Source organism: Chlamydotis macqueenii, chromosome 8 (genome assembly GCF_036417535.1).
Source record: "Chlamydotis macqueenii isolate bChlMac1 chromosome 8, bChlMac1.mat, whole genome shotgun sequence".
Taxonomy (NCBI): domain Eukaryota; kingdom Metazoa; phylum Chordata; class Aves; order Otidiformes; family Otididae; genus Chlamydotis; species Chlamydotis macqueenii.
This window is the reverse complement of record NC_141563.1, coordinates 28,550,377-28,566,746: the sequence shown is the minus strand read 5'-3', so window position 1 is coordinate 28,566,746 and position 16,370 is coordinate 28,550,377. Positions and strand designations below refer to the sequence as shown.

The window sequence follows — 16,370 nt, the reverse complement described above, 5'->3', positions numbered from 1 at the left end:
AGGTTTTCCACCGGGATTTTCCAGCTGCTGGCAGCTGCTGACACAGGGCTTGGCAGCACCTGCTGCTCCAGGCAGGCTTCCAAGGGAGCTCCAGAAAGGGATATGACAAAGGCAAAAGCATTTTCCCCATGCAGCAGTGTCACGAGCAGATTGTAACAAAGCTCTGGCAGGGTTTATGTTTGTTGTTTTTTTTTTTTTTTTTTTTAATGTATTATTGTTGTTTAAACCAGAGTCATGCAAAAGCATGGGGTATTTTCAAGGGCTGGGCAGAGAGGTTTATCTCAGCCTAGGAGAAAGCAGCCCCCAGGACTCTTGTTCTTTATCAGCAGGCCTGGAAAAAAGGAGGGAGGGAGCTCCAGGCATCCCAGGACTGAACACTATGTAAAGCCAAGCCCTAGAAGAGCTTGGGTGGGGTTTTTCCACAACTTGCAAGTGTTCCCTGCCCACACAGAAAATGCTGGATGAGATTTATCTGTTTGCAATTTAAAATTCAAGCTTGGAGGAGCTTGTCCCAGGAGGGACAATGCCAGTGTCCTGCACCCGTGCTTCTGGAGAGCCAAGCTCTGTGTTGCTCTGGCAGTTTGACCGCTCTCTCCCTGGTATGGAAGTGAGCAGGGTGCATGAGTCCAAATGACAGAGACACCAGTGGACCTGAACCGGTAAACATCCCTCACTGGAAACCCTGAGAGAAGACCTCCAGTGAGCCATGCCCACTGCCGCAGGACAGTGCACCGGTGAGGGTCAGAGCTGCCGTGTGGCTTTGGGGACCTGAGATTGCCAAAAAGGGCCAGCTGCAGGCTGCTTCCAGCCCAGCCTGGACAGAGGGAGGTCGGTGTGAATGGCAGCACTGAAGCTTGAGGCTGGGACAGGGCCATGAAGACCATATCCCCACAGTGGGGAGAGGTTGGTGACATCCACATTGAGTTGTTTGGCTCTTCTTGTTCTCTGTCCTGGGCAAACAGGAAGGATCCTCCTTGCCTTTCCAGTCAGCAACCAATTTCTCTATGAGGTCTTGCTTCTTGCCCGAGCTCCCTCCCTGCTGCCACAGGAATAATCCACAGGATGTGTCTGTAACAGGCAAGGTAACATGACAGCAGCACAATCACTGGCTTTTGGTCTCCAAAAATATCATCTCCACCAGAAAGCAATGATCACCCTGGATGCAGCCTCCTCACAAGCTCTGCTACCCTACTTCTTGGAGCAGAGTCAGCATCTCTCCAGATACGGCAATGCTGCCTTGCATCTCGGCAATGAATTTTCAGACATCTCCTGTTCCTTCCCTGTAGGCTCACAGACCCTTGAGGTTTGAGAGAGGTTTGATTTTTCAGTTTCTCGTTTCTGTACTCTTGGGGACGGTCCAATGGGTGGGGAGCATCTGTGGCAAGGGGCACCTCCCAGGGCTGACAAAGCTGCGTAGTCCACCTCCTTTGCCTTGTGCTGGCTGGAAGATGGCTTAGAAACTGGACACCAGATAGGGTACTGGGCCCATCAGAAAGGATTTCCCAAAAGTGCTTATCCCCTGATCAGGGTTGCCAAAATGCTTTTCAAAGGGGCTTGGCTTGAAAATGACACAGATCAGTCAAACTCCTTGGAGGCATCTCAGATAGCTCTTTCCGCACTGCCTTTCCAGAATCGCTGTGTCCTGCTTGCACCTTCGTACTCTTGGTTCTCCTGAGCTCCCTCTTCTCCAACAGCTGCAATTTCACCCCCTGCACCAGATTCCTAGGACGAGCAGAGCTACGTTGTCCCAGGCTCAAAGGGCTACGCGTGCTGCTGCCTGAGGGACGGAGATGATGGCTGAGGACCTCTAATTAATGGGTTCAAGTGCTAATTAATTATTAGACGTGGGTATAGTAGAGGTAGCCCAGACCTGGGCTTTGCAGACATTCAGCTTTGTTAATCAGCTCTGTCCCCTGTGTGTAGCCAGTAACTTGGGGAGACACAGCCTTGGGGGGCACCTCCAACCCCAAACCCAGTGCGAGCTGAGCGTGCTGCTTTGCAGCCCAACCCACAATACTTCTCCAGCAGACAGACCCTTTCAAAGTCCATGGTCTAAAAAGTCCATTCCTGGACTTTGTTAATGCAACTCTGCTTCAGAGCTGATCTTGCGCAGCAGGCAGTCGCATAGTCTGCATTCATCAGCCCTCCTTAGGAGAAGGTGGAAGACCCAGGTGTCCATAGCTGGACCAGAACAGGAAGGACTAAGAGAGAAATCATGACCCAAGAGCGACTGTGGCAGGTCCTAGATGCATCGTGGGGAGACCTTCGCACCCTCTCAGCTCTGCTCTGCAGTTCAGCTGCAGCCATTATGCTGCTGAAATGGCTGGGACGTAGGCAGATCCAGCAGAAGATGGAGGAGGCGAGGAGGACACGGGATTTGGCCCTGGAGCGAATGGAGAAGGCAGCTGACAGGTTTAAGCAAGAGGTAATTTGTCGGGGAGAAGTGTGTGTGGGAGGAAGAGATTGTATTTTGGGTAACCAAAGGAATGCGGGAGTACTGATCAATCCCTCTCTGAGTGGTGGTTAGGTCATGTGCACGTTTTGGATCATCACCAGGTTTTTTTTGTGGGTCACCACCCTCTATTGTCCTCCAAAAACCTCCTGTAAAAACAGCATAAAGGAAGTATTAATCCAGACCTGTTGAGGGGATCCTGAGGATGAAAGATGGATTGGAGTCTGGGACCTTCTGATTCATATCACCACCGCAGACCTCCCTATGCCCTTTTCTCCTCCTCCATCCCTACCGCCAAGCCTTTCCTCTCCCCTTCTCCGTACTTCTGCCCCTCCATACGGACCTGTCTGCCCCATCATCCGGGAAGTATGGGGAAGGGGGCTTCACATCCCTCCAACATCTGCACTTTGGTGACTACAAGCTATTTCCTCCTCCCCATGCCCAGGTAAAGAAGCACCTGGATTTTAGGAGGTCAGGTCCTTGGATTTGGGATTTGTCTTAAACCCATAATAAATACCTACTGCTATTCTTTTCTCTGGGAGGAGGTTGCAAACAGCCCTCATACTCCCCCCCCCGCCACCCCGTGTTAATGATAAATTTTGTAAAACTTTAGCTGGTTTTAGCTATTCAACACATTTCCTGTGAGTTAGAAGGGAGGTGAAGGCCTCCAGGAGAGTAAACACAGACAGGCCAAACCTCTCTTACAGTTTCGTGCGACTCTCCAGCCAAGAAGCAGTTTTCTGCCTGGTTTTGTTCTGTTTTCATGAGCTAAGACTCAGCAAATTCCCCACTCCAGCAAATGCAGTGCAGTGTGGGTGGTCTGCATTTCTACAGCAAATGTCTCCTAAAATTCTCCATTCAAGGTCGTTACTGGGCAGGTGTTAGAATTGGGTATTTGCAGCCTCAGCACCAAACTTTTCTGTGGTTTTCTTCCCTCTGCACTCAATTTCCTACCCTTTGCAGAACCCAGGCACCCAGACTGCACATGTCCTCTCACTGACGATGGTGGAGCTGGTGGAGAAGCTGAAGGAGGGGTCCCTGTCCCCAGAAAGTGTCCTCTACTCCTACATAGGCAAAGTGAGTGATACCTGCAGCATGTGAGAGATGATGCAGGGCTCTTCTGCAGTGGGGGCTTTCAAACTTAAAAAAAGCTTATTTGCTGAGACAACCAGCAATGCTGGGGATTACAATTTGTCAATACTGTGATGTCTGAAGGGTGACCTATGGGCAAATAAGTAGTACAGAGATCCAGGGCAGAAAACTGTCTCAACAAGAAACATCTAAAGTTTATAGGTAAGGTCTGAATAATGAATGCTGGAGGCTTGATGAAATTGAATTTTCAGCTTGAAAACTCAATTTAAATACTGTTTCCTTCCTTTCGTCCATCCGTCTGTCTTGCTGCTCTTGTCTGTTCTGGAGAGGCTTTGGAGGTGACTCGGGAGGTGAACTGTGTGATAGACTTCATTCATGGCTGTGAGGATCATCTCCAGAAACTGAAAAAGCAGAAGGAGAAGGGGCTGCTGTATGGCATTCCTGTCAGCATCAAGGACCACATTAACTGCAAGGTACATCCTGAATTCCTCTCCCTCTTGGCCTGGGGCTGGGAACAGGCCACAGTGTCCCATTCTCATCAGGACTGGCTAAGAGTTGCCTCAGACAAGGATGTTCTGGACCAGCAAACCTGCCTTTCTTCTGATGAAAATTTTGTTTTCTGCAGAAATTTCCAAGATGTTCCGATCTGGTTTTCCCTGGGGTAGTCAGGTCCTGTTCTGCCTGTGAGAAAAGTTAGGTGGGAACTTTGTCACAGGAGGCACCAGGACTTATGTCTGTTGTTGTCATAGCTCCAAACAGCATCTTTTCTGGTACCTAAAGAGCTTTGCTTCCCATCCCCAAGGGCCACGTTTCCTCTGGAGGGATGGTGCAGTTCCTGGGCCAAGTGAAGGAAGAAGACAGTGTCATCGTCCAGGTTCTAAAGAGCCAAGGGGCAATCCCCTTCGTGAAAACCAACATCCCACAGACGATGATAAAGTAATCTCATGTTCACCTTCATGAAAACGCTATGACATATGACTCTTGCTGTCTGAGAGGGTGGGCCCGCATGCAGAAGCTCCCACCCTTGTCCAAGCTAATCATGCATGTTGAGTTAATTGCTTTCTCATTTCAACCTGAAATTATTTCTTTTTTATTTGATGCCTCTTTCTTCTTAAATTCAGCTGACCCAACAAATCTACTTCATGCTAATTCTGCCTGCTGGAATTAACTCCACACTCATCCTTGCACAGACGCTCTGTGCCCTGTATTTATGGTTCGCAGAGACAGAAGCACCTCACTCACCTGCTGATCTTCTTCTCCCCCAGCTATGACTGCAGCAACCTCATCTTTGGCCAGACGCTGAACCCTCTCAACCACCAGAAGAGCCCCGGGGGCTCCTCAGGAGGAGAGGGAGCTCTGATCGCAGGGGGAGGCTCCATCCTGGGCATCGGCTCGGATGTAGCGGGCAGCATCCGCCTGCCGTCCAGCTTCTGTGGGCTGTGCGGGCTCAAACCCACAGGCGAAAGGATCAGGTGCATCCCAATATCTGTCCTCTCCTTCCACCCACCACAGAGACTGCAAAGTGTCCCCTGCAGTGCATCAAACTTTGCAGTAGCGTCCGTGGTTTCCTCCAAGTTTAAGTTTCCTTGTGTCACCTGGGGCTGAGGGTTAATTACATGTGATGACCTCCATCTGTAACACAGCAAATGCTTATTCAGTTTTCAGTAGCCTTGGCCAGGCAGCTGAAGGCAAGTATTACAGGGTCATCTGTTTCTCAGATGTCTTTCAGCCCTTGCTTTGCTTGTAAGAATTTTCCGTTTATCAGAGGTGTTTGACCATAGATGAGAAATCAGATGCACCAGGGAAAGGCGATGATAAAAGCTGTCCCTAGCCCCTAGCAGCTTACAGATCGTGGAAGTATTCCTAGCCTAGAAAGTGTCAAGTCTTTGCCGGACCTTTTGCTGTCCTCAATGTTGACTGAGGGCAAATGGGAACTCCACAGCTCAGCACAGTGACCTGCCTTACAGCGAGAGCTGCTGCTAATCTGCTTCTCCCATTATGTTCCTAGCAAACTGGGCGTGGTTTCTTCTATCACAGGAATGAAATCAGGTAAGTCCACTCAGATGACATGTTATTACTGTCAAACTTTTGCTTCTTGCATCTCCTTCTACTGCTGAAATGCCAGCAGATGTGCTTGCTCAACTGTGTGTCTCATGGCTGCTCAAAACTGGTGATCTATTAGACCAGAGCCTGCCTTGGGCTGTTACCTTTTTGCAGCATTTATTCTGTTCTGGGTGGTGGTAGGTGTTAGCAGAATCTGAGCGCAGTTGGAGCAATACCTGTTCAGGCAATGCAAGGCGTAGCAGTGAGAAGTGTGAGATGTGCATCCCAAAAGCCTGGGATATTTCACTGGAGGTGCTTCCAGGACACTCTGCTGGCTTCAGTTCCTGCTGTTGGCAGGAAGACCACAGTCCTCACTTCTCTTGAGCAGGCCTTGTGCCTGCAAAAGCCTGGCCCTGAAGGTCAGCCTCCGTAGGTTCCCTCTGCTCTGAGACTTACAGGTTGTCCCTAATGGACCTCCTTGCTCACTTCTTGCACGTTACACTGGTTTCACATTCCTCTTCCCTGGCCTGACTGAAACTCTTTCACGCTGGGTCCCTACCAGTGACTATGAGACAACACCAGCCCATCTGCCTGCAGTGACAGGACCTTTGTGCTTGCAGTGACTGGGATGCTGGGGCCAATGGCGAGAGATGTGGACAGCCTGGCCCTCTGCATGAAGGCACTGCTCTGTGAGGAAATGTTCCGTCTGGACCCCACTGTGCCCCCCATCCCCTTTGATGAGGAGGTAAGGCTCAGAGGCAATTTCATGTCTCCATTAGCCCAGCAACAAAGTCAGATTTTGGGAAATTCCCATCTGGGTTTGTGTCTCAAGGTAGTGAAGGACCCAGGGAAGCAAGTGAACAGAGGACACCCAGCATGTGCAACCACAAGAAGCAGCCGCACAGCAGGGTTGACAGGCTCCTGTTGGATGCGATGTACCAGAGACTGACCTTCCCAGCAATGTCCAAAACAAGCTTGTTAGCTCCATCCTGACCCAGTTCCTAAAGGAATGGATTTCTACTGATCAGAGGAATTCATCCCTCACACCTTTAATTAGAGAGCCTGATTTAACAGTCATTGAACTAAGAAATCCTTGCCCTTTGCCATTAGCTCTCTGCTTCTACCATCTGATCATGTCTTTCTGGCTCAGGTCCTAGGATCTTCCAGTTGTCCCTGACTCCCAGACAATACAGACCAGTTGCTTAGCCTAGAGGAACAGGCCCCTGAACTCTGTCCGTAGCCAGGTATCCCAGCTGTGGTCTAGATAGGTGCTATCACACCTGCCGTCTCAAAGCTGGGACATGTTCACATGGCAGGAGGTGGTGTCAGAAAGACCATAGCAAGAACCACTGCTGCAGACCTGTGTTCTGGACAGCACTTCTTTCCAGCAGCCCTATTGCTCCCATCATTCCTCCAAGCCAGGAGACCTCAGTGGCTGCCTCTCTGAGCCCTGGGAACAGTCCAATTTTGTATGTCTCACGTGTGCAAGTGATGACTCATCTTCTCAAAGGTTTACACCAGTTCAAAGCCACTTCGGATTGGGTATTATGAAGGAGATGGCTACTTCCAGCCCTCACCCAGCATGAAACGGGCCGTCCAGCAGACAAGAAAGCTCCTCCAGGATGCAGGGCATACGGTGGGTTTTCATGCCTGTAGCTGCCTAGAGCTGTTATCCTGCTCCTTACAGAGTTTGGACAAGTCACTTCCCATCTCCACTTTTGCTGCCCGTAAAACAGGGACCATCCCTCCCTGCTGCAAGGATCACAAAGGGGAAGGCAAATGCAACAGTTTGTTTCCAAAACTGAAGTGATCTTGCTGATATTCCTGGCCTAGCAGACAGGAGAATCACCTTCACATATCTCCAAGTCACCCCTCTTCTAAAGCACTGTTTTTTCCATCATGTTTGGTGTTCCCATAAATATCAAACTCACAACAGTTTCCACGATCCCTCAGCTGTTAAATGCAGTTTACAGATTTCTTGGTGGGTAAGTGGGAAAGGAGTTGGAGCAGTTGACCCAGGGAGCAGGGACCTCTTCTAGCCTAAATTGTTCTGTGGTTCCACCAATTGGGGATTTCTATAATGGGAGCTGTTCCAGTGATGCAAATTAATTAAAAATACATGGTGTTTTGAAGCATTTAAAAAATTCTCTTTAATGTGTAGAAGAGTGGAGTCTGTGCCAGGTCATAACATGTGTTAATATCTTGGAGATGGGAAAGGACAGTGGGCAGATGCTGCTAACCCAGGTCCCTTTGAAAATGGGGTCTTGCTGTCCTGCAGCAGCAAGGAGGACCTAAGCTTCCCACCACTTCCCACTCACCTCACTGGTGAGGGCTCTGTGAATCACTTATCTTTTGTTGCTTCTTGAATGGGGGTGGTTTTCTTGCAGCTTGTTCCCTTTGCACCACCCAAGATTGACTACGTGGTAGATGAGCTCTTCACCAGAGGGATTTTCTCGGATGGTGCCGCTCACCTGGTGGACTGCTTGTGAGTGAAACCCCCATTTCAGCGTGGACCATGAGACTGCAACCACTATAGAGCCAGTGGTTGCATCCAGAGTGCTTATGTTCTTGTGGGTGCAAACTGAATAACGAGCAGCCGAGGAGCAGTTTCTAGAAAGGTGAATTTAGCATGAGCAACAGCTAGTTCACAAGAGCTGTTCACACGAGCTGTTCACACAGATAGATAGATAACGCGATAGGGTAATAAGATACCATCTGTCAGCAGGGCTGTGGCAACTGGTTTTATGTGTATGATTAGTCATTACGTTACACTAGGTTAGTCATCACACACTATAGAACTTCCTACAGAGGAGCAGTGGGTTAGCCCTGGCTGGTGGCCAAGCACCCATGCAGACGCTCGCTCACTTCAAGGTGAAACATGCCCAGGGTTGTGCATGGCCCCGCCGCTGCAAAGCACTCCAGAGCCTTTACAGCACTGACAACGTGGGCCGTAGAGTACTTATTTCTCTGTAACTTTTGCAGTAAGCGTTTACACCTGAGCAGCTAAATTCTGCACGTGCATCTCTTGTTTGGCGTTTCAAATTGAAAAAGGCAGATTTTGTCTTGCAGCAACTCCCCTCTGACACAAGCCCTACTCTGGAAACAGCGCTGCTGTTGCTGTAGCGCTGGTGCAGGTGCCCTGTCCCGACTTCTTCACTCTCTGCCCTTCCAGCAAAGGAGACATCGTGGATCCCAACCTGCAGTCCCAGTTCAATACTTACCGGCTTCCTGCTCTGGTGAAAAGGATCCTGGCTTTTATTTTGAAGCCCATAGTAAGTGTGTGGACATATCTCATCCGTGTTATAGGACATCTGCAAGGTGGGGAAGTTTCGGCGGGCAGGGAGGTAGGCTGCTCCCCTCTGGGAGTGCTTTGCTGCTTCGTGCAAAGTGCCTGATGGGCTTCAAAGTGAAATACACTGAAATACACTTAGTCCCTAAACTCAGGCTGAACTTATCAAGTGGGTCTGACAGCCCTTTGTGGGACTTTTGCATGGAGAGGTAGAAATACGATCCATTCTCAGGGACCCATGAGCACACAGCTGATCGGCAGCGGGCTCCAAGAGAATGGGTATCACTAGCTAGGATCTAAACAGCATCTCCACATCCAGAAGATGCTCTCCAGGTCTAGAAGTGGCGTCTAGAGCCTTATTGACGTGGGGTGTTGTGCTTAAATATATAAATTAATGTGGGGCTGAAACCATACCTGTTCTTCGGAGCCACTTCTGCTAGGATAAGAAGTGTGCCCAAAATGCACTTGCATGGTAGCTGCATTGACTAACTCCAAGTTTTTCTTTTTCCTTCCAAAAGTACCCGCGAATCGCTCGGGATCTCAACGCTCTCTGCGGAGTGGGGTAAGACACACAACAGTAACTGTAGAGAAAGGGGATGCGCGTGGATGTGTCCACTGGTTCACGCAGGTAGATGCCAGCTCGCCGTGCGGAGCCCTGTCACGGGGCTGTGCAGCACAGGCTGAGCCCGATAAACACGTGCCTCGGTGTACCTGTGAGCACGTGCGGACCCAGTGGGATCAGCTGGGTTCCTGGTACCGCAGCCTGTTGCCAGAAGGGTCACACGGTTTCCGTAACAATGGGCTGTCTGTGCATTTTGTTAGTTGTTTTCTGTTGCCACAGCCCCAAAGCTGATTAATTCTGCCACCTTTCCAGGTCTGCCAAAAACCTCTGGGATCAGCATGCAGCAGTGGCGGTAATGTGTGATTTTTCTTTTTCTTTTTCTTTTTTTTTTCCTTACTAAATATAGTGAGACATTCCTAACGTTTCCAAGCAATTGCTTGGAGCTTTGTGATGGATTTGGGGTTGGAAATGGATCATGTGGAAATAAAGCAGCTAGGCTTTTTTTTGAAAGTCAGGCTTTGCAAGAAGTTGTAAGAGTTCAAGGCAATAAATGTTCATGTGGAGGTATCTACTTACTGGAGGATGGGAAAGAAAGATTATACTCTGCTCTGCCTTTTCTAAGTGGAAATAGCATAAGAACAGGCACTAAAGATGAGGCTTCATTTTTTCTTCTTTCTGTCTCTTGGTGCAAATCCTTTATTTCAGACATTATGCTGTTGTCACAAGGTAAGACCATGCTTGAACAACCAAGCGGAGACCTTAGGAGTCAAAAATTGTGGTTGTGAACTCTGGCTTAGGTGGATTTTGTATGAACTCATTTGGGATCAAAAACATAGGAGAGAAAGCATTTTCCTGGACAACCGAGTCCAGTGCTGCCCATGAACTGATCAGGCTTCTCTTTAAAACCACTGGAGTTTTATGCTTGTGTTTGTTTTTATTGGCTGGTACTTCTCCTCCCTGCTCTGATGGTTGGAAACATTCATATTTCCCATACTGTTTTTTCACTTCCAGTTTATTCTCATTTTATTTCTGTCCTTGAGCTTAAATAGCACCTCTCCGCTCTGGTATTTCCCACTGCCTCCGTTGTCCTTGATCTATTTATAGAGAGTGGCTGTCTCCCCTTTCAGCTGGTGTTTGGCAAGGCTGGAGAAGCTGAGCTGTTTTGATGTCCTCCCACAAGGCAGGATCTGTGCTCCCTGGGACACACCTCGCAACCCTCCCCAAAATGCGCCCAGCCTGCACCACGCAGCCTCTATCAGCACCAGTCCCTCAACAGACCATGGACGTGCAGGCTCGGTTGCGTCAGGCCTGACAGGCTATAGCGCAGAGGAAAAGCTCCTGCAAACCTGCCTGCTCACTGAGCTGCTGGGGGAGGTGGAAGGAAATGGGTTTGGGGGTTTTTTTAGGTGAAAATAGACTGTTGTCTGCCTGCCAAAAAAAAAAAAAACAAACAAAACCAACCACCAACCAAACAAAAAAAAAAAAGCAAAAAACCCCCACCAACCAAAAAGAAAACTCTTAAAAAGGTTTGTTGATCTAAGAGATATTTTGCATGGTTTTTCTTCAGTAAAACCATATTCACATTTTTTTCATCTACTGCAAACAAGATCTGATTCAAAACTTTTGTCTAGTGACCAGCTTTTCTCTCAGGAAAGAAAAAATATTCATGTTAGCTACACCGACTCTGTTTCCTGGAAACCCATCTCGTCTGTTGAACTTTCAGCAGGAAGGATCTCAGACTGCAGGTGGAAATTGAGGTCAGACTGAAAAGTAGCCTCTCGGCTGGGGCTTTGGTGAGAGATATGGAAGAGCCTTGTGCAGAAAACTTGGAGTGAGAGCGTTGTGGAGAACAGGGGCTGGACCAGGGGACAGACGTGTCCCTGTAACCAGAACACAACTGCAAGAGCAGCCATACTGTGGTCCATCCATGTCTATTTTCCGCAACAAAGCGGAACAGCTCTTTGAGGTTGGATTCCTTCATTGCCTGATGTTCAGCATGGTAAACCAGACTACGGATCTGGATCTCGCACGAATCTCCAGCGCAGGTCTGAAGCTGTGCCTCCTGCATTGCAGGAGACAGACCTCGGGCTTCCTAGCTCTCTCTTGCTGCTTCTCTTTCTTACCTGCATCCTGATGCAGAATGAAAGGTTTTGTGAAAAATGTTTTTGAATTCCTGTCTTCTAGATTATTCTACCAAAATAACCAAAGCTTTTAGGACATTTGACTTTTTAGTCAGCTAGACATAATTCTTCAAATTATTGTTGATCTCTATTCAATAAAATTCAAAGACAAAACTTTCATAGGAAGGATTGGGTTAATACTTGAAGAAACCAACTCTGAAATGCTCACCTAGCATTAATGTCTATGTCTGGGCAGCACATGGTATTCTGACTGGAAAGCTGAGGCTGGAGGAACAAAATCCATTGTCTCTTTCAAGGCACAGCTCAGATCTTATCTGATTTTCCAATTGTATCCAGAAAGGGTTTTTTTCCCTCCTTTTCCTGTTCTGTAGGCATTGATCTGCTAATGCCGTCAAACAGACAATGCATGTTTTCCTCTGTCTTTCCTTCTAGGTTTACCGCACTGAATTCATCGCTAAATGGAGGAAACTAAGGCTGGATGTGATTCTTTGTCCCGTGCTGGGGCCAGCCTTTAACCATGGCTACGCTGGGAAGCTATTTGGTAATCTCCATTGCTACAGAACTGGAATCTGGAGTATCTTGGAAAGATAGCTAGGATTATTCCCTGGGGTATGGGAGGCATAGATGCAGACTCTGAATCAGATAAAATACTCTATCTGTCTCTCCCAGAGCAGATCTAACTTCCACCTGACTGACAGGTGAAGGCGTGGGTCTCTCTCTGCTCTCAGCAGCATCTTTTCACACTCTCTTCAGGTCCAGCAGCTCCACTCTGCAATTCCTGCAGCCCAAATTATCATCTGAAAGTCATGGTTGGCCCAGCACACTAAATTTTGCTGTTTTGCATGCTCTGTGTGATCTCTTCCAGCTGCAACCTCCTATACCAATTTATACAATGTCTTAAACTTCCCTGCTGGGGTGGTGCCGGTCAGCACGGTCACAAGAGCTGACGAAGAAGAACTGAAGCATTACCGAGGGCACTATGGAGACCCTTGGGATAAAAGGCTCAAAGAGGTCAGTGGGGAAAGAGCTTAAGTCTTAGCAGAAGGTCATAGCTGGCACAGTGACACCTCTGGCACATTGTCCCAAGGCTTCTCTACACTGGCACAGGTTGCCCAGAAAGGTGGTGGATGCCCCATCCCTGGAAACATTCAAGGCCAGGTTGGATGGGGCTCTGAGCAACCTCATCTGGTTTTAGATGTCCCTACTCCTTGTGGGGGGGTTGCACTAGATGACCTTTAAAGGGCCCTTCCAACCCAAACCATTCTGTGATTCTATGATTCCATACATCTCTTGATGAGAGTGGGAGCTTGTTTAGTCATGCAGTTTGCATGCACTGTGTTTCTTCTCTGCCTGTGGCAGAGAGCCTGGCAACTGTCCCCTTGCATGTCTTCCTTTGTCGTCTTTTCCTGTGATGTCAAAAGACAGCGTTCCTTCTTGTGCCTTCCCAGGTGCTCTGGTGCTCTGACTCGGCACCATGCTTGATTTTTGCAGGCTGTGGAAGGAGCCGTGGGGCTGCCGGTGGCCGTGCAATGCGTAGCTCTGCCGTGGCAGGAGGAGCTGTGCCTTCGCTTCATGAAGGAGGTGGAGACACTTGCCCACAGCACGAAGAGAAATGTGTGATTTCTGGGAACCTGCTTTCACTATGTTGACTTTTCATTCCCCGCCCTTGACTCCAGCCACCTTCTACCTGATGCACAAAGCATAGTAGATAGCGACCTGCAGACCCTGAACCACCGTTTCAATGAACTGGCAATAAAGGCTGCTTAAAAATAGTCAGCAAAAATCTCATCTCTGTCCAAATTGTCCTTCTTTGTTGAGTTAAATTGAGTCAAAAAAACAAAAGAAAAGAATGAGAGTTAATGCTGGAGCAAAGAGGTCCAACAACTATAGTCTAACAATATCTGTTGCAGGGTATGAGACCACAGAGCAATATTTTATTTCCAACAGTGGGCAGAAGCAGGTGTTTGTGGGACAGTATAACCTGGTAATTGCATGATTCCCTCTCTGGCTGTGCCATCAGTTGGCCAAGAGACTTCTTGGCAAAGACTTGCAGTCAGCCCATCATTTTTAATAGCTGCCAAGAAAGCTCTTTTCATGAACTTGTTGGGCCCCTTTCTGAACTCATTTACTCTCTTGATCTCCACACCACCCGGTGGCAGTGGGGTCTGCAGTTTAATGGTGCAGTGAGTAGTGGAAAGCTTAATTTTCTTTGTTTAAGCATAAGCTGTGAGAAATGGTAACTGGTCTGTCTTCACTCCTGTTCCTCATTGTTTCTTTCAGTTAAGCAATGGGGAAAGAAGCTTTGTGGGTTTTTTTTATTGCCTATAAGCGCTTGAGGGAAAACTGAGTTTAAGCATTTCTGTGGCTACATTTAGACTGTTCTCACTGTCTGGTGCTTCCAACCTTGCTGTGACAATTGTGTGCTGTTTCTCGATCCCGCCCTTTACTCTCAAGGTGGAGGAAGAGGCTGGAAGGGAAAGTGGGAGTGATGGAGGAGACTGAAATGCTTTGAATAAGCAAGTGTGCCTGAAACATGGCATCAGCCTTAGTGATGATCTGTGCCGTCTCCAAGCCTGGATAGCTTTCCAAGCACTGGGGCTGGAGGAGATATTTCCACAACAGAAGGAGAGACCCACAAGGCCAAGAGGTGACATCACTCTTGTTATTTATCTCCCTCCCTGGGGCTGCGCTGGTCACCCAGCAGCCTTGTGTGGTCACAAGCGGGTCTGAGTCATACAGTGAGTCCCGGCTCCTCAGCCTGAGCATGCACACACCTTGTTTTGCAAGGAAATAACAGTGTCCTTTGTTTGTGTATCCCTCCGTATCTTTGCAAGGCTGAATGACGTGAAAGGGTCCTCTTTCTACCAGGAATTTCCCCACGCGTACTTGCGTTCTGCATTCCAGCTGCTCTTTGTCAGTGGCTCTGGAAGGGATTTGCTGTTCCTCCCGCTCTCTCCTCTCCCACCTCCAGTCAGTCGTTAGACCTCAGGATGCTGCAGCATTAGCTCCCAGGACCCAGCACCCAGAAGGAAGTTCTGACTGTGATCCAGCAGACACCGAAGCAGAGTGCATGGGTGCTCTCAGCCCTGGTCTGCAGCTCAGCCAAAGCACTGGAGTGCATGAGGTGGTGACATATCTGGAAGAAGATGGACGAGGCGTGGGGGAACCAAGATACAGGTTTGGACCAGATGTAGGGGTCTGGTCAGGAATTTGAAGAGCGGGTAAGTGCTTCAGCTTGGCAGAGAGCAAAGCACCTTCCCGAGTAAATCTCGGGGTCCTTCTCAAGAGAGGTTGTCCATGATGTCAGTTGGCATCGCTGTATAAATGTTGGGGAAAGGTGGAGAGGGTGATGCACAGAAACTCAAGGAGGGAAAGGCCTTTAGTAGAGTCCTTCACTCCAGACTTCCTCTGGGCTGGAGAGAGGATGCCAGCTCCTTCCCACACCCCCAGCACAGTGCTGCTGTGTGTCAAACCCTTCGGTGGCTCCTTCACTGTCAGCTGTCGGCTCCGGCTGCGCAGCCCTTGCAGACCTGCACCCTGTGTTTGCAGAGCGCTTGTCCGGCTGCCTGGCACTGACCAAAGTCCAGGCTTCAGTCTCTCTCGGAGAACTAGGCAGAAATGCTGCTTGGGCCAAAAGGGCTTTGTTTCTACTAGTTTCTTTCATCTCCAGCACAATACCCTGGCTGTGGCCTTTGCTTTGATCATTCTTCCTTCTTCCTCCTGATTTTAATAAGAATTTAAACCTGCTCTCCTCAACCCATGTTTTATTCTGTGGCCAGATGAGTAACTGAGCAAGGTTGAGAGATTGAGTCATCAGACAATCCAGCTTTTTTTATTTGGTGTTACTTTATGTTGCAGGGTTTTTTCTTTATGTTGCAGGTCAGAATTTTTGTGGTCGCAATATCAGGAGCAAATAAAACTCTCTAGCAGAACATGAGTTGTTAGCACAGGTCAGCTGGCCTCTTACAGTACCCAAAGCAAATAGAGCTGTCTGGTGTCTCAGAGAGTGGCAGAGGGCATTAGAGACAAAGAAGCATAGAATGGTTTGGGTGGGAAGGGACCTTTACAGGTCATCCAGTCCAACCCCCCTGCAAGGAGGACGTGAACGTCCCCAGGATCCCAGACATAAATTTCAAAAACGTTTCAAAGGAGGAGGTAGTTGAAGTAGCTAAAAGCAGATATTTAAAAAATAGGTGACATGAAACACTGACGTAGCAAGGCTCACCCATTACCCACAGAAACGCAAGAGTTAGGGTTGGTACATCTCTCACTCTGAAACAGCTGTTAGCTGCACTGATCCTCATCTCTCCAAGCATGGTCTCAATCTGTCTGTTATCTCTTTTTATTTTTCCCTTTCTTTTTTTTTTTTTTTTTTTTTTTACTGTTCTCCTACTTTGCATCAAATCACCTGGCTTCCCCCCTGCCCTGCTTGCCCATGGTGGGACCAGTGAAAAGGCCATCTTCCTGCTGTAAGCTTTGTGCCTGGCCATGGAGCAGCTGGGAACATCCCAGCCCTTCACCATCGGGGCACTGAAGTCTCCGTTGTCACACAGTGGGGACAGACCTGTGCAAGACAGCAGGCATGATGGAAGAAGTAGGAATGCTCCTGGACTTCTGGTGAAGAACTAACAGCTCTCTGCTGATGGTGTCTCTACTTTGCTGGAGAAGTTGTAAGTAGGATCCATACATCCCACTTGGTTATGGAAAGGCCTAAGGAAAATACTGCAATACCCACAAAGGTGGGAAAGATGTAGGGAGGGTCCAGAGGTTGGTATGGGAGGCTTCTCTCCC

General features: G+C 48.6%; 1 protein-coding gene across 1 annotated transcript; it reads left to right on the top strand.

The window, feature by feature from the left end:
- The first annotated feature begins 1,354 nt into the window (after positions 1-1,354).
- On the top strand, positions 1,355-13,367 carry LOC104479669 (vitamin D3 hydroxylase-associated protein). Its single transcript, XM_010120385.2, has 15 exons — positions 1,355-2,425; positions 3,416-3,529; positions 3,874-4,017; positions 4,347-4,480; positions 4,810-5,016; positions 5,553-5,593; positions 6,208-6,332; positions 7,098-7,223; positions 7,975-8,072; positions 8,760-8,859; positions 9,395-9,438; positions 9,751-9,790; positions 12,012-12,120; positions 12,445-12,590; positions 13,071-13,367. The coding sequence occupies exons 1-15, from the start codon at positions 2,216-2,218 to the stop codon at positions 13,197-13,199; spliced, it is 1,767 nt and encodes a 588-aa protein (XP_010118687.2). The 5' UTR covers positions 1,355-2,215; the 3' UTR covers positions 13,200-13,367.
- The last annotated feature ends 3,003 nt before the right edge of the window (positions 13,368-16,370 follow it).

Coding starts and splice junctions, on each gene's coding strand:
- LOC104479669 (XM_010120385.2), top strand. CDS start 2,216: ATGACCCAAGAGCGACTGTGGCAGGTCCTAGATGCATCGTGGGGAGAC. Junction 6,333..7,097: donor CCATCCCCTTTGATGAGGAG/GTAAGGCTCAGA, acceptor ATCTTCTCAAAG/GTTTACACCAGTTCAAAGCC. Junction 8,073..8,759: donor GCTCACCTGGTGGACTGCTT/GTGAGTGAAACC, acceptor CTGCCCTTCCAG/CAAAGGAGACATCGTGGATC.